This window comes from Leuresthes tenuis, unplaced genomic scaffold (assembly GCF_036924035.1).
Source record: "Leuresthes tenuis unplaced genomic scaffold, fLeuTen1.0.hap1 SCAF_7, whole genome shotgun sequence".
Taxonomy (NCBI): Eukaryota; Metazoa; Chordata; class Actinopteri; order Atheriniformes; family Atherinopsidae; genus Leuresthes; species Leuresthes tenuis.
The window spans coordinates 35,424,882-35,449,174 of record NW_027325361.1 but is presented as its reverse complement, the minus strand read 5'-3'; the positions used below and the strand labels follow the sequence as shown (position 1 = coordinate 35,449,174).

Here is a 24,293-nt window from a genome sequence, read left to right as displayed (position 1 = left end):
ATTTATTTAGACTGAATGGGGATAGATTTGGGGGTGGCACAGCTTTTTTTTTTTGACAGAACACATTCCAGCTAAAATCAAAAATGATTTGAGTAAGAGTGGTGTGGAGGCCTTATGGCTGCAAATTCATATTATATTTTCAAGGATTCAGCTCCTAAATTATCAAAAAGTTACCTGGCTAATAGACAACAATGTGTAATGTTTAACGGCACCCTCTCAAGCACTGCAACGCTGAGTAGTGGTGTTCCACAAGGGAACAGCCATGGGCCGCTCCTGTGTTCCATCTTTGTTAATGACATGCCATATGCATTAAAACATGCGGGTATAGGGATTTATGCAGATGACACGACATTACATGTCTCTGCAGAAAACATTGCATCCGTTAATAAGCTACTTCAACATGAAATAATGCTGGTCTCAGATTGGATATTGGAGAATAAGTTAAAATTGAACATCTTATATAAATGTATAAATGTATTGTTATTGGCTCTGATCATGCACTGATGTCTGAACCCAAACTGTGTCTTTCTATGCAAGGCATTGCTATTGAACAGGTTAGAGAAACCAAACTATTGTCAGTAACAGTGGATGAAACTTTATCTTGGTCAAGTCATATTAATAATATTGTGTCAAAAATGAGTAGGAACATTTCTAACAATAGAAGTAGTACTTACCTGCTTAATAAATTGACTGTTAAATTATTAATTACCTCTTTAGTTCTGTCTCATCTAAATTACTGCCAAACAGTTTGGTCCAGTCCTTCAAAGAAATATCTTTCTAAACTTCAGCTTATTCAAAATAGAGCAACACATTTTGCTCTGAGATGCTCTATCACAGTCAGTGTTATGGGTGTGCACGCCAGGCTCTCATGGATGCTGGTGGAGGAGAGACTGGCTTATAGCCTTATCATGTACTTGAGAAAGACTTATATTTCCCATTAACCTGTTTTTTGTTCTTGCAACTTCAACCAACAAATGTAAAACATAGTTATAGCACTAGAAGTGGTAATATATAGAGCTGTAGCACACTGGAATAGTCTCCCCACACACTTGATCACAACTGCTGAAATATCGAGTTTTAAAAACTAGAAACTGAAGGCTGTGATTTGTCATGAAATTCTGAGTTGAACAATACTCTGAAATTATGAAATCACGGATGCTTAAGGTGACATAAAATGGAGTATCATGTTAAAACATTTACTTTGAATGATTTAATGTCATTCTGTTTTAATTATGTTAATACATTTACGCTGAAAGACTTTAGGTAAGTCTTCACAGAATTTTTTATAATCATGTTAAAATATTGTCTCTGTTTGATCTAATGTGGACCCAAGGAAGAATAGTCTTCATTTCAATGAAGACTAATGGGGATCCAAAAGATACAATAAACAATCTTAATAAAATTTCTATGCCATACTTTGGTTAAAATAGCCCAGAGACAGCAGCAGCTAATTTTTCTTTCATTAACTTACACCTCTGTTCGAGCAGATCACTTTAGGAGGTGGAGTGACCCACTGGACTCCACTCCACCCCTCTCCTCTTCAGAGCCTGTCTCTTCTCAGATCTGTAGTTCCTGATAACACTCAGAGCACAAGATTTAAACTTCTGTATTTCCACCTAACAAGTTACAAAGTTCTCCCAAAAGCACCTCAGAAGTTGAAACTCTTCTCTTCCTTTTTGATTTGATTGATGATGATGAAGAAATTAATAGGCTAATAATGCTCTGCCAATATTTTGTGTAATGTTTCATATCCCGACATGGACATTTTTTTTTTTAACAGTCATAAGGTGGAAGATCCAATGCAAATCTGAATGACAAATCTTCAGATATATGGGGCCCAAAACAAAATGTGTTTTTGAGGTGGTAGTACCTCCAGTCACCAAAATATGTGCTCTCTTTTTTCCATGACATGTCTTCTGATTTGGATATTTCTGTTATTCTGATGAAATGTAAATTGATAATTTAGAAAATATATGTTTTCTATTAAATAGTTAATGCACTACAGACTAAGTGTCCTCTAAGAAGCACTGTGCATACATGTTACGTGCGCAGTGCATCGACGCTTGAACTCACAGAACTTTCAGACACATCTGTCATCTTGGTTTTGACTTATTTCAGATCATAATTTAAGAACCTCTGTACATATATAGAAATGTATTAAAACCTTTTAATTCTTAAGACAAGTACTGCACACCTACACATTTGAAGTATAACTGCCCACTGAGCAACATGTGGAGCAACAATCATTTCAGTATTGCATAGTGCAGGTTATTCTGTGGAATCCTTGGATATACATAGCCCATAACTTGGAGACTACATTTGAAGAACATCATTGTGTAAAAATCTATAGATATTTGAAAAATGTACAGCATCCTTACCATGACACTTTCTAGAAAGCAAAGATATTTGATCAACAATTTAATCATTTGTAAGAATTATGATACATCTCACAGCATTCACTCAATGAAAACACAAGCATTGATGAATATAAAGAAGACATTTATGGCATTTCAGTATGTCCACATATAAACTTCAAGCCTGGCCGACAGGCCTCTGTTCTTTCAGTATGAACCCTGTCACCCTAAAGCCCTCTCAGGACTGAGTAGATGGGCTGTCACAGAGGAGAATGAAACACTGAAACAATGTGCATTAGATATCAACTAAACTTTAGCTTTCTTATCTTGAATACTAATTTAAATTGAACCTCTACAGACAAAAAAAGTAATAATGTCAAGTTGTACAACAATTATGTTTTAGGTTAGATGTATTAAGGATGTTCTTTTTCAGTGAGTCTGAAATAAAAGTATATTAACTTGATATCTTCATTGCTAAGTTGTTAAGCAGTTGATGTTTAAAACAGTGAATTTGTTTCCGTTCTTTGCTCCCTGTGTTTTACACAAATCTGAATGAAAATGCCAATCTAACCACTGCCCTGTAGAGCACATGCACATCTCTCCCCACAAGCCGCTGATTTTTCTTGTTGTTATGGTTACACAGACCATTGCAGAGTGTCCAATGGCAGACAGAACACAGGAATGAGTACAAAGCAAACTGTACACTAAAAATGATCCTGTCCAACCTGAGGGAGCAGAGAGCTGGCTTAATCCATGACAGCCCAGGTGGGCTGTTGTTGGTTCATGTGTTAATCTAATTAAATGGAAAATAATGGAAAAAAAATAAACAAGATGCATATTTTTTATCTTGATCATCAAATGAATGGAACATAGCTTTGGACACAGTGTGCATGGGTCTTCATTGCTCACTTTAAACTGGTGTACAATATAATTCACTGTTATGCTGCATGTCAGACCTGCTCCAATGCAGGTTTAGTTCAGAGAATTAAATGACTGAGAAATATTTAGTTGAGTTTGATTCTTTGTCAAGAGGTGAACTGCATGATTTGATCAAAGATATAAAGTGATTGGCAGTAACTTTACAAAATTCTGAACATATTTATCAAATGTTGTTAGGCTCACTGACATTATTTTGTTGGTACATTTCTGAGGACAAACCCTCACATACTCAGTGTGTAAGACAGCAGTCTGGTAGACCTACTCAGCCACATATTAATCCCCTCCTTCAAGCCTTTATTGACAGACTCTTTTCTCTCTTCTTATGGGATAGAAAGAGCCCGTTGTTCATCTTAAAACACTGGAATTTACATCATGCTGTTCATTTGGATCAGGTATCCCAGAAGCAGTTATGCTGACCTCATTGAAGCCAGACTGCACTGAGTGAGAGCTTGGAAGTTGAGCTCACTTTTTGCCACAGAAACTCGTTTTACTGTTGTCTAGAAGTGAGCAGGACATGTAACATGCAGCATTGTAGTGAGTGACTGGAGATTCAGAGTCTGACTGAAAATAAGATTCAGTCTTATTTCTTAAGTCTTAAGACCTTTTCTCTGTGATGATCAAAATGTTACAAAGGTACATTGTTGCCAAACTACCCTAACTGTGCTTAACAGCCAGACCAAGTTTAAACATGTAGTTATCAACAGCAGAGATAATTTCCCCATTTTAATCCTCTCAAACTGGCACTGAGCTGGAACTTCTAGAGAGGGCAGATGTTAGTTCTTGCACTTATCATGGTGAAAGTTAAAATATTGGTAAAAGTATTTCTGATGTCACGATCATGCACAGGATGGTTGGGTTGTGTGCAGCTCAGAGGAAACCTGAGTCCAGGTACCACCATCTTTTAGTGTAGAGCCGCTGAGTGCCAATCTACCCATTGACCTAACTTGCCACTCATGGCATACAGTATCATTGTGTGCCCATTAAAAGTCTTAACATTTGAGCTGTTGAGCAAACTGGGAGCTCTGGCTGACATGTGAACCTCCTCAGTCACATCAAGCAGTCAGGGAGAGCCTTCCCTGCACAGGGATCAGTAACTCCATCACTTATTGACTAATTTCAGCTGTGGCACCCTGAGTTTCTTCAGATGAAACATTGTTCAGCTGATTCTGTCCATCCTTTAGCAGTGGATCTCATAAGCGATCTGGGATTCCACGAACATTCCTGGGTGGTTAAGAAACATTCCCTCAGCCTCTGATGGGATCACAGGCTCTGCTTCACCGCCTTCGCCTGCCATTCTCCTCATGGTCCGTATGTCACTGTCCTTCTGTTGTTGTTGCTGTTTGTTCGGAACAAGAGTGGGACTTGAAGTTTGGCCAGGTCCCACAGAGAGGGTATGGCTAGAGGTGTCAGATGGCGCGGAGCAGCCTAGGTTGGTGGTGGAGACGGCTGGTAGTGGAGCAGGAGGAAGCACAGGCTTAGCTCTGTTCAGGACGTACATTTCATGGCCTCGCTCGTCACGGTACTCTTCCAGCTGGGCAAAAGTGGTGGGACCATCAGAGTAGTCATTCACATACAGTATGCTCTCCTCCTGCTGGGTAAAATTCAGGTTGATCACTTCAGAAGTATATTAAATGCATAATATAATGGAAATGTGTGTCATTATTTACATCTGTTCTGTTATACACATGTCTCTAGCCAATGTAAACACACTATTGTTAATAATTATTTTTCTGATTAAACCACAACTTGTTGTAAACGTTTTTGTTTATTTCAGAATGTGCCATTTACTCATACTCAGAAAAATATGCACCTTTTCAGCACCATCAGCCTTATCTCGCTGGTGATGTCGACTGTAGATCATGGCAACAAGCAGCAGAGCAGTCAAAGCCAACAAGGAAATGCCCACAGCAATGGCAGTCTGTGTGGCAGCTCCCAGAGCACTGAAGGCCATGCTGCCCAGAGCATATAGGGGCTCCCGGCTCACGTCTGAGCCCAAAGCAGGACCATGGCTTCTCATTCGGGGCCAGGCAGGGGAGTACGGTGAGGACACTTGAGACCACGAGGCCCAGATTGAAGAGGAGGAGGAGGACGAAGTGGATGTGTTGATGGCAAGCTGAAAGGTCACCTTAGCCACACCTCCTGCATTCCAGGCCTCACATTCATAGAAACCTGCATGGGCCACTGTGACATTGCTGAGAAACAGCATGCCACTGCCAGTGTCAGGGTCAAAACGCTCGCCGCCAGTCTTCTGCAAATTGACTCTGCTTTCCTCTGAGGGCTCCTCTGGTCCATCCACACCACCTTCTCCAGCACCAAACTCCTGAACCAGGCCTCTGGGAGAGTGTACTACTTTACCCTGGGACGCTTTCCTCCAGGTCACCTGCAAAGGTGTTTAGTGATTTATGCTGAGTGGTTTTGCTGAAATGAAAGACTCATTAAGCAAATAGAAGAAATGATAGAGGAAATTATTTTAAAAAACTAAATGAACAGTCCATAATGGTTTTATTCCATTTCATATATTAAAACTATATTAAATTACATATAAATATATATCAAAACTAACACTTTAAAATAATTGACACAAAAACATCTTAGTGATGATTTCTTGAGCTTCTTTACCAATAAAATTGTTTCCATTAGAAAGAAGATTCACAGAATCCTTCCCACCAACATTACTAATGTATCATCAAGTACAGCGGCTTTAGAAGTATCTTTAGAACCTGATTCGTAGTCGTCTTCAGCCTTCTGCAGAGCTTAAAGACCTGACCCATTCATTTGAATAAGGTGTGCTGGTGCAGGGAAACATGGAAAACATGCAGTGTGGTGTGCCTTGAGGAGCAGGATTGGGAATCACTGACTTGCCAGTTTTCCACCACTGTCCTAAATGCACCAGCAGCCTTTAAGTTTTTGGATTTTGTTTCACTTCTGTCCCCGCCCTGTGTAACCTCTTTGGTGACAGTAACCCGAATCACAGCTACCACAATCTAACATGTTAGTAAGTATTCCAGAATCTGTATTTTTCATTGATAATTTAGAATACCTTTAAATCTTTTACTGAACATCACATACTATATTGTAGTATTGAAATATAAGCATAGTTGAAGAAACTGTTGGAAGTAAAACTTTTTTACTTTAAGTCTGCTTACCTGAGGCCGAGGATAACCAGAGGCATGGCAGGACACCCTGAGGCTGTCTCCCAGGCGTACTGCCAGCCTCCTGGGCTCCAGCTGCACTAGAGGAGGGATACACACCAGGCTGTTGAGAGGGACCTCCACCAGGCTGAGATGAGAGAGGCGTGGTGGCTCGGTGCAGACCAACCGACGCTCTGCAGAGCTGAGCAGCCGCTGACCTGCCTCATCAATCCAGCTCCTCAGCCAGTGGAGAGCACAGTCACAGCGCCATGGGTTGTCTACAGCAAAGCAGAGATCACACGAGTGGTTGGAAGCTCCTCATAGTGAACAATGTGAGCTTTTACTTTTAATTCAGAAAGTCTAGAATAATTGAATACTGAAAAGGAACTTGTTTTTTTTTCCTATATGAGTGCAGGAAAGAAGTATCTGCCCCTCAGCTCAGTCAGTACTATCAACATGACTTTAATTAAACCTCTACGTTGGTGTAAAATGAGGGTTACCATGATAATAAAAATGAGCAGCTGTAAAAACAGCAGTTTGCATTTCTAACAGAACAAACAGACTGACGTGGCTGTCAATGTCATCAATAATCCAGTCCCACCTGTAATACGGAGTACTTGCAGGCTAACCAGAGGCCGCAGTGATGCAGGACCCATGGTGTGAAGATTATTCCCGCTCAGGTCCAGCAGAGCCAGAGAACTCAGACCAACCAGGGCCTGGTCTGCTATCATTTCTATACTGTTATGCTGCAAATGGAGTTCCTGCAGTCGCTGCAGAGATTGGACACATCGTTTATGAAGCTTTGTGTAGGAGTAAATGGTATTGGCCACAATGTATTCTCATATGCTTTACCTGTAAGCCACGAAAGGTGTAGTCTGTTAGACGTGTGATGTCATTTCCTGACAGGTACAGAATACGGAGATGTTCAAGCCCCTGAAACATGTCAGCTGTCACCAGGTGGATGCGGTTCCCATTCAGAGCTAGCTCCAGCAGCTGACCCTGGTCCTGGAAAGAGCCAGACTCCACACCTGAGATAGTGTTGTTCTGGAGGAAGGAAATGAGAAGCAAACCAACCAGAACTGTTTGGTTACTGCTCACCAACTGCACCATCTGTAGCTGATGCTCATGTTGCTCACATTTGCCATTGTTTTGATTCGTATGTCTCTTTCATATATGAGAAATTTTATAAAGCACAGCATCAACTGCTAAGATGGTTGTGCCACCAGTCTGTCAAACAAACAAAACATTGTGGAGGTATTCTCCTGCCTCATATCAAAAGTCCTGCCACAAGACTGTTGATTTAACAAAGTTATTTCTTGATTCCAAACTATTATACTGTAATATTATGGTTATATAATATACATCCTTGAATATATACTCAGCTCCAACTCCAAACTATTTGTTTGCACTCAGGCTCACTGCTGCTTGTACAAACCTCCTGATCAGTACTTGTCCTTCACTCAGACTTTTTCTTTGAGCATGTAAAACTTCTTCTCTTGCATTACTGCTTTTTGCTCTTGGACTCTTGTGTAGTGGCCTTGTCAAAATCCCTCCAACCAATAGAAGTAGAGATGTCAGGTATTACAATGACCATGTAGTTGTGGGTATGCTTGTTATATTTCATATGATCCCGTCAGAAAAGAGACTCCTGCTCGCATATCAAAAGAGGACTCTCTTATTTGATGACAGCAGTATACCTCCATGAAAGATTAGCATCTCCTAACTTTACATGGGACCATTGAACCAGTGAAGATATATGTGTGTGCATGTTTTTCTGTACCTGCAGGTACAGGTAGTGCAGATGTTTCAGCAGAGCAAGGTCCAGTCGACGGATCTGAGTTATCATATTGTCCTGGAGGAAGACTGTCTGGATACAGCAAGATAAAAGGTTTTATCCACTATTAATGCATGTATCAACAGATCTGGGACATGTGGGTGAAAACTATAAGAACAATGAACTTACCTGAGTGGAAGGAGGAATGTGTTTGGGGATGTTCCTCAGGTGTGTGGAGCCACACTCCACAGTGAGGCTATAACAGCGACAGCCCACAGGACAGGAGGGAGAAGCTTGGATGTGTGGGGACAGCATGGAAACAAGAAGGAGCAACAACACAGCCATAGCATCCAGAGACGGGGCTGAGGAAGAGTGGGAACAGTGAACATTGCAGCACTGTCAGGGTCAAACAACTCCCTCTGTAACAAATCTACCGAAAAATTCTGCAGCATAGTTGCATCTAAGCTGAAGATCCTCCCTCCAAAAACACAGTCTGATGACACATTGTTGTTGGGATAGTTATGTCACTGTTCTTAGAAAAATTTTGAAATATTAATCATCCATTCAGATAATTTCAATCGGAGTAGTGTTAGGTTTGTTGGGAACACCAAATCTGAGCTCCATCTGAAGGCTTGAGCTTTACAACTCAGTGAAATACATTATGCTTATATAAAAGAATCCTTCATACACATTCTGTCTTTTTAGTCACTTTACAAATATTCTCAGATCCTTGTTTAGCATCAGCATAACTTTCAAGTGATGCAGAACTTTTATCAGACAAAATAAGACAAATGGTGGCATCTAGCTTCTACAGACACATCTTTGACTGACAGCAAAAAACAATGAATGAGTTTAGAATTAATAATGAAAAAAGGAGTCAGGAGGTGAGGCCATAGGCACTTATCAGAATAAGACATTCTAATGAATATTTCAAACTGACTTTGAAGTTTGATTTTTCAACTTTATTCTGTGGCTTTAGCTACAGGTTGTGTTTAGGAATACTCCCTTACTAAATGACATTTTGAAGTTAATTGTGTGGTTGCTACAGAGCATGTTTTAACTCTGTGTTGATGAGTAGCTCACTCCTCCTTATCATTCCCAGCACGCATCTTACTGCTATGGGACTTTAAATAAGAAGATTTTGTCAAATGACAGCAAGAATATGCCTGAAGCGTCAGCCATTATTGTGTGAAGACATTCTTGGGTAAAGACTTCCTTGTCTACCTGTGCGTGTCACTGAGCAACGGCACTGAACAAGGCAACCCTGTTCCACTTGTCTCATCCATGTCGCTCCGGCCTCAACACCTGCTTTTAAAATGTGCCTCAATCCCATTCCTATTGTCTCCGGCTCGCATAGAAGGTTTTACACAATCAAACGCCACCGTAGCCTTAATAACCTCCGATCTCTAAAACACACTAGACTCTGTGACACTCCCTTGTCTGTGGGGTTGTGGAATTGCCAATTGGCCGTAAGCAAATCGGACTTCATTACAGCTTATGCCAACGACCTGTCACTTGACATCCTGGCTCTCACTGAGACCTGGATTAAGCCTTAAAACAATGCTACCCTGGCTACACTTTCGACCAAACACATTCTCCCACACCTCTCGTACACCTGGGAGAGGTGGTGGAATGGGCCTGTAGCTCATGCAGCCAGTGTAATTATATGATCCCAAATTGATTTGGAGTCAATTAATCACATAACTTGGAAGCTACTGAGCAAAAATGATAATATTTACATACAAAAATTATGAATAGATCTAAAAAGTAAAAACAAGAGGTGTATCTCATGCAGCCAGCCAGTGTAGTTACATGATCCCACACTGATTTAGATTCAATTGATCATATGACCTGGAAGCTATTGAGCAAAATGCTAATATTTACATATAAAAATTAACAAAAATTATGACTAGATGTAAAATGTAAAAACTTAGAAAATAATAGAAGAAGAAATAGAATAGAATAAATAGAAAAAACAACAAAATATGGTAAAAACACGGTTCATAAAGGCAACCCCTCTGAAAATAACACAGCAAAGACATATACGGATAAATATGGAAGCCTGTTTCCACCACATAATACAAAAAAATGTAGATGTAATAACTCAAAATTATGAGATACTAAGTCAAAATAATGACCCTCATGACGAAAAAGATTATTGGACAACGTTATACTCCCGAACACGGGTCACTGGGGCGGGGGGGCACCGGGCCCCACAGGCACCAGGGGGACCCACATCATATTTTCGGGCACAGTCTGAAAATATGATGTGGGTCCCCCTTTCGACAGCCTCACCACCCATGGGAGGGTCCAAGGGGGTCGGGTGCAATGTGAGCTGGGTAGCAGCCGAAGGTGGAGACCTTTAGCAGTCTGATCCTCGGCTACTGAAGATGGCTCTTGGGACGTGGAACGTCACCTCTCTGTTGGGGAAGGAGCCTGAGCTGGTGTGCGAGGCTGAGTGGTTCCGGCGAGTCGGACTCACCTCGACACACGGCTTGGGCTCTGGTCTCCTTGAAAGGGTTTGGACTCTCTTTCACTCTGGAGTTGCCCGTGGTGAGAGGCGCAGAGCAGGTGTGGGCATACTCATTACCCCCCGGCTGTGGGCCTGTGCATTGGGGTTTACCCCGGTGGAAAAGAGGGTAGCCTCCCTCCATCTTCGGGTGGGGGGACGTGTCCTTACGCACCAAACAGCAGTTCAGAGTACCCGCCCTTTCTGGAGTCCCTGGAGGAGGCACTGAGGAGGGGGACTTCAATGCTCACATGGGCAATGACAGTGAGACCTGGAAGGGAGTGATTGGGAGGAACTGACTCAAGTGAAGAACTATCTGTACTCTATCCTCCCATTTCTGTCTAAGATCATTGAAAGGGCGGTCTTTAAGCAGGTTACAGATTACCACTCACAAAATAACCTCCTTGACCCAAACCAATCTGGGTTTACAAGTGGCCACCCCACTGAAATAACTCTGTTGGCTGTGACAGAAGCCTTAAAAGAAGCCAGAGCGACAGCTAAGTCCTCTGTACTTATTCTGCTAGACTTATCAGCTGCATTTGACACTGTCAACCACAGTATCCTTTTGTCCATACTCTCTAGCATGGGCATCACAGCGAGAGCACACTCCTGGTTTGAATCATATCTCACTGGTCATTCATTCAAAGTATCTTGGCTTGGTCACACTTCTATAGCGCACCACCACCGCCACAGAGGTCCCCCAAGGTTAAGTACTGGGACCTCTTCTCTTTGCCATATACAATCACATTTTATTGTGAACGACTGTCATCACATGGCTCTTCATAGCCTACTAATGCTAAGCTCACGATACCCAGCTCTATCTGTCATTCCCACCTGACGAATCTCAGACTGTCTTTCTGACATATTGAGATGGATAGCTCATCTCAATATCCCATCACCTCCAACTAAACCTCTCCAAAACTGAACTGCTTGTCTTCCCAGCCAAACCAACCATACACCACAGCATCTGCATCCAAACTGAATCCCTATCTCTTGCTCCATCAAAGGTAGCTAGAAGCTTGGGTGTCATGATTGATGACCAACTAAACTTTAAAGATCATGTTGCATCCGTTGCTTGATCGTGCCGCTTCGCATTGCTAAACATAAGAAAGATCAGGCCATACCTAACCCAACTCCTGGTGCAGTCTATGGTCATCTCCCGTCTTGACTACTGCAACGCTCTCCTAACTGGTCTCCCAGCCTGTGCTGTCAAAGCTCTGCAGATGGTCCAGAATGCAACAACACGTCTGTTCATCGATCAGCCGAAAAGAGCACACGTCACACCCCTCTGTTCGTTAAGCTTCACCGGCTACCCACATCAAATTCAAGTCACTCTCAAGACAGTCCAGACTCTTTTCAATGGTCGTTCCACGATTTGGAATGACCTACCAAGTGCTACAAGAACAGTCTATCTTCATGAAACTCTTGAAGACCCAGTTCTTCAGAGAGCATCTCCTATCCTAGCACTTAACCTGTACTTCCCTATCCCCTCTACTGCACTTTCTCTTTCTGTACTTCCCTCAATGCCTGCACTCTACCTCTACACCGTCATCCCTGTCCCCTCTGACAGAGTCTGATTATTGGTTTCCTTCTACATAGCTTATTGTTAGCTGTCTGCTAAATACATAAACAGAAGAATAGAATAGAATAGAAAAATACTTTATTTATCACCCAAGTAATCTGTAATTAAAAGATTGATAGTGAGTGAGGTCTAAACAATGGGCGTTGGTTTGAATGTAAGAGGTCTGAGACAGGAAAAAGCTTCTCAACATCTCAGTCAAGTGTACATGCCAAACTTCTGATAGAAGTGGAATGCATATCATCGTTTGTTATGGTGTGGAAAAATGAATAGCTATTTCTAAGAGCTGTGAAAATAACAATCTCAGGTCTCAACTCATAACACTGGCGAGTGTTCAGCTGAAAATGAACTCACTTTGGTTACATTTCATCTTTTACAGCATATGCATTATAATACCAGGACGACTTCAGATTTAACCCTTGTAAAATTGTTTGAAAAAATCAACTCCTGACTTTAACTAAAGTGTGTTTGACATATACTCAAACTGAGATGATTTGAACTGACACAGAGTTTGTTCTATAGCTCAGAATTTGCTGAGCAGGGACCAAGTTTTTATTTTCATTTAAGTGGAAGCCTAATGTTGCACCTACTTCTTTGTGATTGGCCAGTAAGGAAGGGTCTTAAAGTGCAATACCTCTGATGCTAAAAAGGTGTTGACTCCAACTGTAAGTAAAGTTATTTTCTTCACTGTTCATAATGACCATGCATTTTTTTATTTTTCCATCTATTCATTCATCTTCTATAACCGCTTAATCTAATTTTGTGTCGCAGGCAGGCTGGAGCCTATCTCAGCTGTCATTGGGCGAGAGGCAGGTACACCCTGGACAGGTAGCCATCTCAGGGAAACAGAGAAAAATGACCATCCACGCTCACACATAATTCTAGAGTCAATTTAGAGTCACCAATTAACCTGACATGCATGTTTTGGATGTTTGCATGTTTTCTCCAGGGAGAACCCACAAAGCACGGGGAAACATGCAAACTCCACACAGAAAGACCCCAGCTGGGACTGGAACCTGGAAGCCTTTACTGTGAGGTGACAGTGCTAAACACTGTCCAAGCCTTTATATTTTTCAATGTTCATATATGGTGCATCTATATTATATTATCTATAGTTTATTCAGTGTACCTACAGGATCTATTGTATGTAGCAGCCGATGCTGTTTGGCTGCTTTTCATGAGGTGAACACATTTGATGGAGGAGCGTCATCTCAGGTGGCCAGACTGAGCTGTGCTTTCTGTGTGTCTGTAAAAGTGGAAGAACAGATTTATGTCCTCCAAAATTCATCTTAGTACAAGATCTCTTTCATTTAGATTGAGACACAGCTGCCAGCCTGAGGAAGCCAAATTGTCTATTTGTTGTTTCAAAATACAAACTTGAAAATACTTGAAAAAGGTCGGGCATTTCTTTATGCAGTTTTTTAACAGTTTTGACAGCATCGGCTACTACATACAATAGAACCTGTAGGTGCACTGAATAAAAGTTAGTATGATCAGACATTGCGGCAGAAGTTAAACAAGTAAACAGTGCCGAAGACATTATTGTAAGGTGGTAAATGGTAAAGTAGGCTTTTAAGTTCATCATTATACTACTCAGCTTAATTTCCTCTTCAAGTTAGCAGGATCAAGTTGGAAAATGATTTTCAGCTCATCTGAAATTCAGGTGCCACCTATTGATGATCCCTCCAGCTCATCCTCCCACAAATCTGCTGATGTTATCAACTGTTACACACAGGAGTTACACACAGGAGTTTTAAAATGATGAGAAGTATGTGAGTGAGCTAGTGTTAGAATTTATATATGTAAAATAAAGCTCATACAATGTTGGACACACTTTGAAAGTTAACAGAGAAATACAGTCACTGAAACACCTCTACAACTGAAAACTCTTTCTCATCTTCATCTCAGTCCGTGAATCTGTCCCTAAGGAACCACATCAGGCCACGAGGCAGATGTTGAACAAGATTTCCTTTATGCTTCCTTTATCTCCCTTGGTGGACACCTCCAGCATCAGTCTGCTGCTGTTTACCTTACAACCACCATCACCACCTGGGCTCCTGACTGATGCCACATGCAGGTAGATAACGTCACTGCAGCACTGACTGAAGGACACAGGGCAGGATAAAACCGTGTTCTGATATCAGTTAGAAAAGCAGTGACGGTACCTACAGCAGCGGTGCGACAGGCCCCCTCTACAGCCTAAACCCGAACTGATCCCATCACCGCTGACATGGCCTCAGTGGAGAAAACCTGGATCAGAGTAACCATAATGGATATGTACCAGCGGGTCAGAGAGACAATGACACTTCGTAAACGGTGGATAATTGATACCTCACTGAAGACAGACGAGGACGACTCCGGAAGCGATGTCTACTCTGCACGGAGCCTCCTTATTCGACGCTAATAACTGTGATTTCGGTTCAGTGTTATAGATGACGCATGTCACCGCAGAGCAGCGGCTTCTGGATGATCCACAGTGCGCAGAGGAGACGACGGGATCCGGCGCAGAAAAGCGGAGCCCCGGCTCAGGGTCAGATGTCTTTGTTCAATCCCATCATCCAGCTGTGCTCTCAGCGCATCCTCTCATCCAGCTGTGTAGGAACAGCCAGCTGTGCCCACTTCCGCTCACAGTCGTTCACAATAAAACCGGCCATTCAAAGACAGTATTTAATGGACATTTGCTCGAAATTTTCTACCGTTCGCCCTCCCTTCTCTCTGTCATGGTCAGAAACAACGAGTCTACCTTCAATATATAACATCTTAAAGGAATAGTACCAAACAAAGCCCGAATATTCAAACAAATGACTCTGTAATCAAGACCAGAAGTTCCAAGGTATAAATCACTCTCTCAATTAATGATTATGATAAGTGAAAAAGAAAATATTATCAACAGGCAAAAAGTAAGTATCCTGTACCAAAAGGAGTTGAGAATTTGTTAAACTCAATGCATTTATACTGAACAAACGGTTTTCCATTTAGTCAGTCTAACATTGAGTGTTTTTCACACATTCAGAATCCAGATCAGGGCCTCCTCAGGAAGAGTTTAGCTCTAAAACCTTCAGAGGAAAGATTGTGGATGGCCTCAGGTTATGGTGAGGTAGCTATTTAAAGACCTTTCAGCTGGTTGTCATTACACATGTTCTGTCTAACATATTCACTGACTTAATCCAACTGTCAGTCTCCAGAAAAGATAAGTCACACAGATGAATAAGTCCAAATGACCAATGTGAATAATGGCATCTTGTTTTAATCAGCTGTGAGATTATTGGTTGGAGAAGATGGGAAACTATAGTATGATCAGAAGAGTTTCTGCCTCTGGCACATATATTAACATGCTGTCACAACTTAAATGGGAAATGGTAAATGGACTGTATTGTGCTTTTCCAGTCGAGCTGACCACTCAAAGACCTTTATGAACTCAAACAGATCTGATATCACCACTTACCATCTGCTCCTTTTGTCACTACTGGTGTAAGCAGAGTCTGTGTCCCATCAGAGTTGTGTGCTGTTCAATAAATTGTAATGCAGCTGCTCGCTACAGAGATGTTGGTATAACAATTCAATTCAATTCAATTCAATTTTATTTATATAGCGCCAGATTACAACAATTGTCATCTCAAGGCACTTAAGTAATATAGTCCAATTCAAGCCAATTGGAATTCAATTCATTGTAATCATAATCCAATTAATTCATATAGAGCTAATTCAAAAAATTAATATCCTAGCTAAGGAAACCAACAGATTGCACCGAAATGTGTCTTCAGTCCAATCTCCCGTCCTGAGCGTGCCTGTGGCAACTGTGGAAAGGAACGACTCCCTTTTAACAGGAAGAAACCTCTGGCAGAACCAGACTCAGGAAGGGTGGCCATCCGCCTCGACCAGCTGGGGTTTGAGAAGACAGAAAAGAGGGAAAAGAGGGGGGAAAAACACCATAACGCCATTCAAAGGATATCTGTTGGAACAGGGAAACATAGGTTAATAACCACAATAATGTCACATGTACATAAAATCAATTTTGAAATTAAACAGGGGGAAAAAGAGAGCAAAGTGAGGAAAGGTGTGACAGATGAGGTCCCCCAGCAGTCTAAGCCTATAGCAGCTTAACTATGGGATGTTTCAGGATTACCTGAGCCATCCCTAACTGTAAGCTTTATCGAAAAGAAAAGTTTTAAGCCTAATCTTAAAAGTGGAAAGGGTGTCTGCTTCCCGGACATTTACTGGCAGCTTATTCCACAAGAGAGGGGCCTGATAACTGAAGGCTCTGCCTCCCATTCTACTTTTAGAAACTCTGGGAACAACAAGTAAACCTGCAGTTTGGGAGCGAAGTGCTCTGTTAGGAAAATATCTTACAATTAAATCTTTAAGATATGATGGAGCTCGGTCATTAAGAACTTTATATGTCAGAAGAAGAATCTTAAATTCTATTCTGAATTTAACAGGAAGCCAATGAAGAGAAGCTAAAACTGGAGAAACATGATCTCTCCTGTTAGTTCTCATCAGAACTCTGGCTGCAGCATTTTGGATCAGCTGGAGGCTTTTCAGAGAATATGTGGGACAGCCCAATAATAAGGAATTACAGTAGTCCAATCTTGAAGTAACAAATGCATGAACTAGTTTCTCTGCATCACCCTGAGACAGGATGTTCCTGATTTTAGCAATATTACGAATGTGAAAGAAGGCAGTCCTAGAAACCAGTTTTATATGTGCGTCAAATGATAAATTCTGGTCAAAAATAACTCCAAGGTTCCTCACTGTAGAACTAGAAGCCAAGGAAATACCATCTAGAGTAACTATATAACTAGACAATTTCTCCCTGAAGCGCTCAGGTCCAAAGAGAACAACTTCAGTTTTGTCTGAATTTAAAAGAAGACAGTTCTGAGTCATCCAGGTCTTTATGTCTTTAAGACAGGCTTGTAGCCTGACCAACCTGTAGGTTTCATCTGGTTTCATAGATAAGTACAGCTGAGTATCATCAGCATAACAATGGAAATTTATGCCATGCTGTCTGATAATGTTACCTAATGGAAGCATGTATAAAGTAAAAAGAATCGGTCCAAGCACAGAACCCTGCGGAACTCCATGACTTACTCCAACGTGTGAGGAAGATTCCTCATTTACAAGAACAAACTGGAATCTATCAGATAAATATGACTTAAACCAGCCTAATGCAGTTCCTTTAATCCCAATAACATGTTCAAGTCTCTGTAACAGAATGCTGTGATCGATCGTATCAAATGCAGCACTGAGATCCAACAGGACAAGCACAGAAACAAGTCCGCTATCAGAGGCTAACAGGAGATCATTGGTAACTTTCACCAGTGCTGTTTCTGTGCTATGATGCACTCTGAATCCTGACTGAAACTCTTCAAACAGATTATTTCTATGTAAATGATCACAAAGTTGAACTGCAACTATTTTTTCAAGAACTTTGGACAAAAAAGGGAGATTGGATATAGGTCGATAATTAGCCAACACTTCTGAATCAAGAGTAGGTTTTTTAAGTAAAGGTTTAATTACAGCAACCTTAAAAGTCTGAGGTACATATCCTGTCAACAAAGACCGATTGATCAAATCCAATATGGAAGTGTCAATTAAGGGGAAAACCTCCTTGAACAGTCTGGTTGGGATTGGGTCTAACATACAAGTTGATGGTTTAGAAGAGACTATTGCTGTTGTTAGCTCAGAAAGATCAACTGGACAGAAGCTGTCTAAATACAATTCAGGTTCGAAAGATACTTCTAAAGCTGCTCTACTTGATGATACATCAGTGATAATAATGGGAAGGATTCCATTAATCTTCTCTATATATAACAGTGTCTGGTGTGGTACTGCTCCAATAACCCCTGACCAGACAACAGCAGTAGGCTGAACAGACTACCAGACTTCAGTACAGAATGTCTTACCTCATCCCAGCTCTTTAGAAGTGAGGTAGATTTCAAGCAGTTACCAGGAACCCCAAAAATCAGTGTATCTACACCAGGTACAGCTGTGATGGCTTGCAGCATTTCCAGCTAAGATCAAATCATTACTATTTTAATGTTTTTTCTCCTTAAGGCAAAAATGCTACTCAGTCTCCTTTATTGATGGAGATGCTCTAAAATGGCACATACGGTCTTGTGAAAAATCCAAGTCCACCCTCTTTCAAGTATAACTCTGTAACCCCCACAGTTGCAAATTTACAATATCAATTTTAACAATTCTAAAAAAAAGTCCTGCAAATGTTTTTTTTTCTCAAGACCACTTTTACATAGTTAATGGATCCTATTGTTTGTCCTCACAATGCTATTGGATAGAACAAGTTTTTATAGGTTCGGTCATCTAGCCTTGAGCAAATTTCCTGTTGAGCTCATCTCCTTTTTTTGCATGACTGGATTTGTTAGAATTAAAGTAAGTAAAATTCCTTAAATATTATGCTCCTTATGCTGTGTTTATTACAATGTGTATAACATGTACATATTTAATTATTTTGGAAAACATTCATCAAATTTGATTTAGAGCTTGTTATGTCTATGTTGTAATTCTACAATGTTGGGCCAGAGTGGTGGTCAAAATAGCCTGAGCTCCTTACACATTACACACTGCACTTCTCACATGATCACAAATTTAAAAAAATAATCTAAAGTGTTAGATGATACATTGTAACTCAGCTCTAAATTTGTTTTTCTGTTAAGTTTTTACTTAGTTTAGCTTACACCATGATTAAACACATGAATAAATTGGATGGGATATCTGACTCCAGCTTCTATAGCAGTATTTGAAACTCCCTGTATTTTTGTATTTTTTTTTTAACTTCTAAATGATCCTGACCTATTTTTCCCAGTGTTGCCCAAGCAGAAGTTAGTAGCATTAGGAGAGAGAAAAACAAGTTCTGAATGTTCTGCTTGTTGGGGGGATGCCTTTTGCATTGTTCAGGGACAGGTGCGAATGGTCTTGAATGTGAAGCTGTAAGTGCTGATGTGATGTCCCACAACAGATTCCAATCAACTTCATTACACAACTTCAGTGTCAGAGATGGAAAAGAAGAACAAACTCTGGAAACTCAGACCATGGCTGAATCCATTCAGGGAGAAATGCCTGCAGATGGTACCCGAAGAGCACAACTATGTCGATCAAATGATGATTCCTTTCAAGGGGAGATTCAGTAACATCAATATGCGTGCCAAGCCACACCCATGGGGGTTCAAACTGTAGGTTAGCTGGGATCTCTGGCATGCTCTGCGACATTGATGTGACTCCAAGGGAGTGTCAATGGAATTCGACAAGCCAAATCTGAACTTGGACTGTCAGGTGATGTTGTGATCAAGCTTGCCTTCACACTTCCAGAGGGTCAATACTACAAGATCTATGCAGACAGCTACTTCACCTGTGTCCCATTGGTAGTCAAGCTCCTTGAGCATGGAATCCATTATTTGGGAACAGTGAGGCAGATATGCCTACCCAACTGCAACCTGGAAGATGAGAAGAGCTTGAAGAAAAAGGGGAGAGAAAGTTTTGATGTCTGAGTGGAGGAGAACCACAACATCTGCACTGTCAAATGGTATGACAACAGAGTGGTCACACTTGTGTCATCCTTTGCTGGACCAGAAGCTCTGCAGAAGATTCAACACTGGGACAAAGCCACCAAAACCATCATTGATGTTGAGAGGCCTTACATTGTTGGTACCTACAACAAACACATGGGAGGTGTGGATTTGTTGAACTTATTTGCTGCCAAGTACAGGTTCCCCATGAAATCCCGTCGCTGGTACATATACATCTTCTGGCGCACCATCATCCTTGCTATGATTAACGCCTGGCTCCTCTCCAAGCTCTGAAGATGACCAAGAAAGAGATACTGAACAGGAAAAAGTTTCCGGCACAACTTGCATCCTGTCCCATACTGGTGAACACACACAACACAGCACCCAAGAGAGGGCGACCATCTTCAAAGAAGATGAACACATTCACAGAGATGGTGACATCAGGGAGCCCTTTGGGTTCTCAGAAGAGACCCAGACTTCATTCAAACCATATTGAAATTGATGGAGGAAAAAGTTTTGTAAATACATTTTTTCCCACTATTTTTATAAATAAATGCTTATTCATAAAACTATGATTGTTACTCGTAATATATTCTGTTATGGGGCTAAGAAAGCAATCAACCCTGCAAATGAGTACTTAAATGTTCTGTATATGTGTTCAGACTGTCACAGGGCGTGAGCCAAAACAAGGAAAATGACTCAATAGCAAGATTCAGAGAATGTAAACATGATTTTATTGTCTTGTAGCCAGAGGTAAAGTGGAATCCGGGGTCGGAGGAAAGGAGAGAACAGGATGGTGCTGGAGACTAAATGGCAGGCGTAACTGGATGGAGAGAGAGAAGTTAGCGTATGGTCCAAACAGATTGTATCCAGATAAAGAAGGAGTGAGGACAGCCTTACTGTGAGCCGGTGGAAATAGGTCGAAGCTGGAGGCAGAATCTGACTGGCTGGAGGTGTGTATCAGGCGAGGCGGCGGGTGAGCAGGCTGGGTGGAAGTGGACACGGAGGTGAGTATGATGATGTCAGATCATGACACAGGGAGAGAGTTTTCTGGTGGGGTAGCCCTAAGAGGAACATCTTTGGAGTTAAGACAGACTTTCTGGCCAGGAACATATTAAGGAGCTGGTGATCTATGACGGTCAGCTTGGCGACTCTTCTGGTCAGCAGTGCGCTGAAGTGCATCACGGACAGTGACCCATGTCTGCTGAGCAAGTTACAGGTGATGCTGGACGAAAGGGACGTTGAGATCACCCTCCAGCTCATGGAAAAGGGGCAGTTGGTACCCCAGTGAGCTCTCGAACGGAGAGAGTCTAGAGGCGGAAGTGAGTGAATTATGGGCATACTCTATCCAAGGTAACTGCAGACTCCAAGCGGAAGGGTCCTGAGTGGTAATGCACCTGATGGCAGCCTCCAACTCCTGGTTAAGGCGTTCTGTCTGATCATTGGTTTGGGGATGGTAGCCAGAACTTAAGCAGACCTTGACCCCGAGGCTTGAACAGAAAGTCTTCCAAACCTGGGAAATGATTTGGGAACCGCAATCTGAAACCATTTCAATGGGGATGCCATGAAGTCGAAAAACATGGATGGTTAAAAGATCTACCGCCTCCAATGCAGAGGGAAGCTTCTTAAGTGGAACAAAATGAGCGGCTTTTGAGAAGTGGTCAATTATGGTGAGAATGGTTGTGTGACCCTTGGAAGACGGTAGACCAGTGACAAAATCCAAAGCAATGTGTGACCAAGGTCTCCTGAGAATAGGTAGAGGTTGGAGGAAGGAAGAGCCTGAAAAAGGTTAATCTTTACAGAAAACATAAAGCAGCCTGATTACCACAGGATATGGCCAAGACTGGTGCTCCTGCTACTCCTTAAGTCTGGATCTTAATGACTGTAGATGAAGCACAGGTGTGCCAGCAGGCAGCAACCAGACTCTGCCCTGGTAATCGAGGAAACCTGCTCACCCCGCCTGAAACTCAGAAACACACCTCCAAACCAAGTCAGATCATGACACAGACAAAGTGAATACAAACACAGAGGTTCTGCTCTCAACTATGCCCAATGTTGCAAATTTACATTTCCCTAAAAACTTACTAAAATGTAAAAAATCTGAAAACTCTTTCATTTCTAAAACAATATCTGAGAGGTCAAAAAAACGTTTGCTCGTTTTTCTCTATATCTGGGTCTTACAGGGCTAAGGTTTCACTCATCCTGACATAACAGACATTATACTGTCCTTATTGCAATGACCAGTGACCTGACTCAAATTACACCACAAAGAATAAAAAGTCTTGACAATTTTATTACCAACAAAGTGGTAATATTCAAGATGGTTTAGCCTGGAGGTAAGTGCTGGCTTAATCTTAGACATATGGACTGTGGGGTGGACTCTGAGGGTCTGAGGAAGCTTGAGTCGCACAGCCTCCAGGGTTAATCACCTTGGAGATTAAGAAAGGGTCTCACAAAGCGAGGAGCCAGTTTGCGACTCTCCAGGAGAAGAGGAACATCCTTGGTCAATAGTCAGACCCTCTGCCTGACTCCGTTGTTGGGTGCTGCGATGAGTCTTTCGTTGGCCGCCTGAGTATAGATAGCGGTGGTCTTGATAATGGCTTTTCGGGACTTACACCAAGTCTGATAGCACCGGAGTGCAGATGCATGGGCAGAAGTAATACTGGCCTCTCTCCTGGAGGCAAAATACCTGTAGCTGGTATTCATAGACCACATAAAATGGAGATGGACCTATGGCACTGGAGGGGAGTGAATTTAGGGCGTATTCTCCTCATGGCAAATTCCGAGACCACTTGGAGGGGTCACTGGCACACAGCAGCAAGAGTTTGGCCTCCACCTCGTGGTTTGCTTGTTCAGTCTGAGGATGGAAAGCAGATGAGATCAACATCAATGTTAAGAAAACAAAACTCACCCCAGAAACATGATAGAAACAGGTCCTCAATCCGAAATTATGTCAGAGGGGAAACCATGGGGGTAGAAAACTTCTTGGGTGAGGACCTCACTCAGTTACTTGGCAGTGTTCAGTGTACACCTTCAGTGTTACATCTTGCATGAGCAGTTAAAATGAATTTATTTATGTTTTCAATCAGTATGATGATAATCTGGTGAATGGATTTTTGTTTTAGTTGAAAGACTGATCTTTACAAAGCATGCCTGTAGAAGTCTTGCTGACAACAGATTTCTGTTGACCTCAGTAAAGGTTACAAACCTGTAGCACTCTTTACCATCTATAAAAAGTTTGGACTCTTATCTGCAGTTAGACAGGTTGTGTAGAAACCGAGGAAAGACCATTGCTGTCTCTTCAGAAGTGGTCACTCAGCAAAGATCACTCCAAGAACAGCTGGATATTAGTCCAGTTGGTCACAGACACATGTTTATGTTCCTGAGTCCATCTTCAGGAGAACACTGAACAACAATGCTGAGCATGGCAGGGCTGTAAGGGAAGCCACAGCTCTTCAAATGTTCAGCCTGACTGTCTATCTGCAGGCAGCTAAAGATCACATAGACAAGGCAGAAGAAAGCTGGGAAATGTTTTGTGGACTGAAAAGAGCAAAGTAGAATTTTCATACCAATCAAATGAGTTGTAAAAACAATATTTTTGTGAATAGAAGCAGATATAAACAGCAGTTATTTTAACAAATACCACATATATCAGATTATCTGATGCTTATTGTTACGAGGATAGTTAATGTAAGCAATGAAGTTCCCTCAAAGTCTTCATTCTTATTTGAGAGGGTTTGCCTTTTAAGATTCAAGTAAAGCAATTGAAAAGATACAAAATAAATGAGTGAAGCACATGTCTGGAGCAACTCTGAGAGAGTACAGAGCTGGCAGGTGATGAATGCGCCATTGAGGATGTGGGAAAAGCTCCTCCTCACCTTTTGATACATTGGAGCAATTTTCTGACTCTTGGACCTTTGTTTCTCTGGTCAGAAACTTTTGTGGACTTTTGGGTCGGACAGGGGATGTGAGTCAGAGTAAGTGATGATCACTGAAATTCAGTTTGAGCTTCAGTCTTAGGTGTGACTTTTTCTTTGTTTCTTTGAATAATCAAGTGGCAGAGTTGGTGTCCTGTTGCATCACCACTATGGACACGACAACTTGTTATGTCACCCCACACACAATCAGAACTGCCCTCTGCCATTTGTCATTATTCAAGACAGATCCTGACTTTCAAATATTTTAAAGTAATACATTCTAAAGACGTTAGTGTTACAATTTAGTCATTTGTTGTTGTGAACATTAGCTTCATTTTTTATTATTTGACCATTTTGTTGAAATGTGCAGTAAACGCACACTCCTATCCTTAAATATACTGTAAACTAACAAACACACACACACACCTCTGCTCTTTGTGATGGATGGTCAGCTTTGTTTTTTGCTTGACATCATTTTAAAGATTAAAATTTAATATAATTTCACTGGAACCAGTTATAGAGTCCTTCATGAGCTCACAGGTTGATGAGAACAGACACCTTCTACCATCA

At 41.5% G+C, this 24,293-nt stretch overlaps 1 protein-coding gene across 2 annotated transcripts; it reads right to left on the bottom strand.

Moving 5' to 3' along the window:
* Nucleotides 1–2,372: 2,372 nt before the first annotated feature.
* Nucleotides 2,373–15,030, bottom strand: LOC140312399 (leucine-rich repeat-containing protein 24-like). Of its 2 annotated transcripts, none has more exons than XM_072390222.1 (8): nt 14,618–15,030; nt 8,388–8,560; nt 8,205–8,291; nt 7,277–7,468; nt 7,026–7,194; nt 6,440–6,702; nt 5,104–5,673; nt 2,373–4,884 (listed from the first exon to the last, which is right to left on the bottom strand). In XM_072390222.1, exons 2-8 carry the CDS (start codon nt 8,541–8,543, stop codon nt 4,471–4,473), a joined length of 1,851 nt encoding a protein of 616 aa, XP_072246323.1. In that variant the 5' UTR covers nt 8,544–8,560; nt 14,618–15,030; the 3' UTR covers nt 2,373–4,470. The 2 variants fall into 2 exon arrangements, with proteins under 2 accessions (XP_072246323.1, XP_072246324.1); XM_072390223.1 differs by having other exon boundaries at nt 2,373–4,881.
* Nucleotides 15,031–24,293: the final 9,263 nt, after the last annotated feature.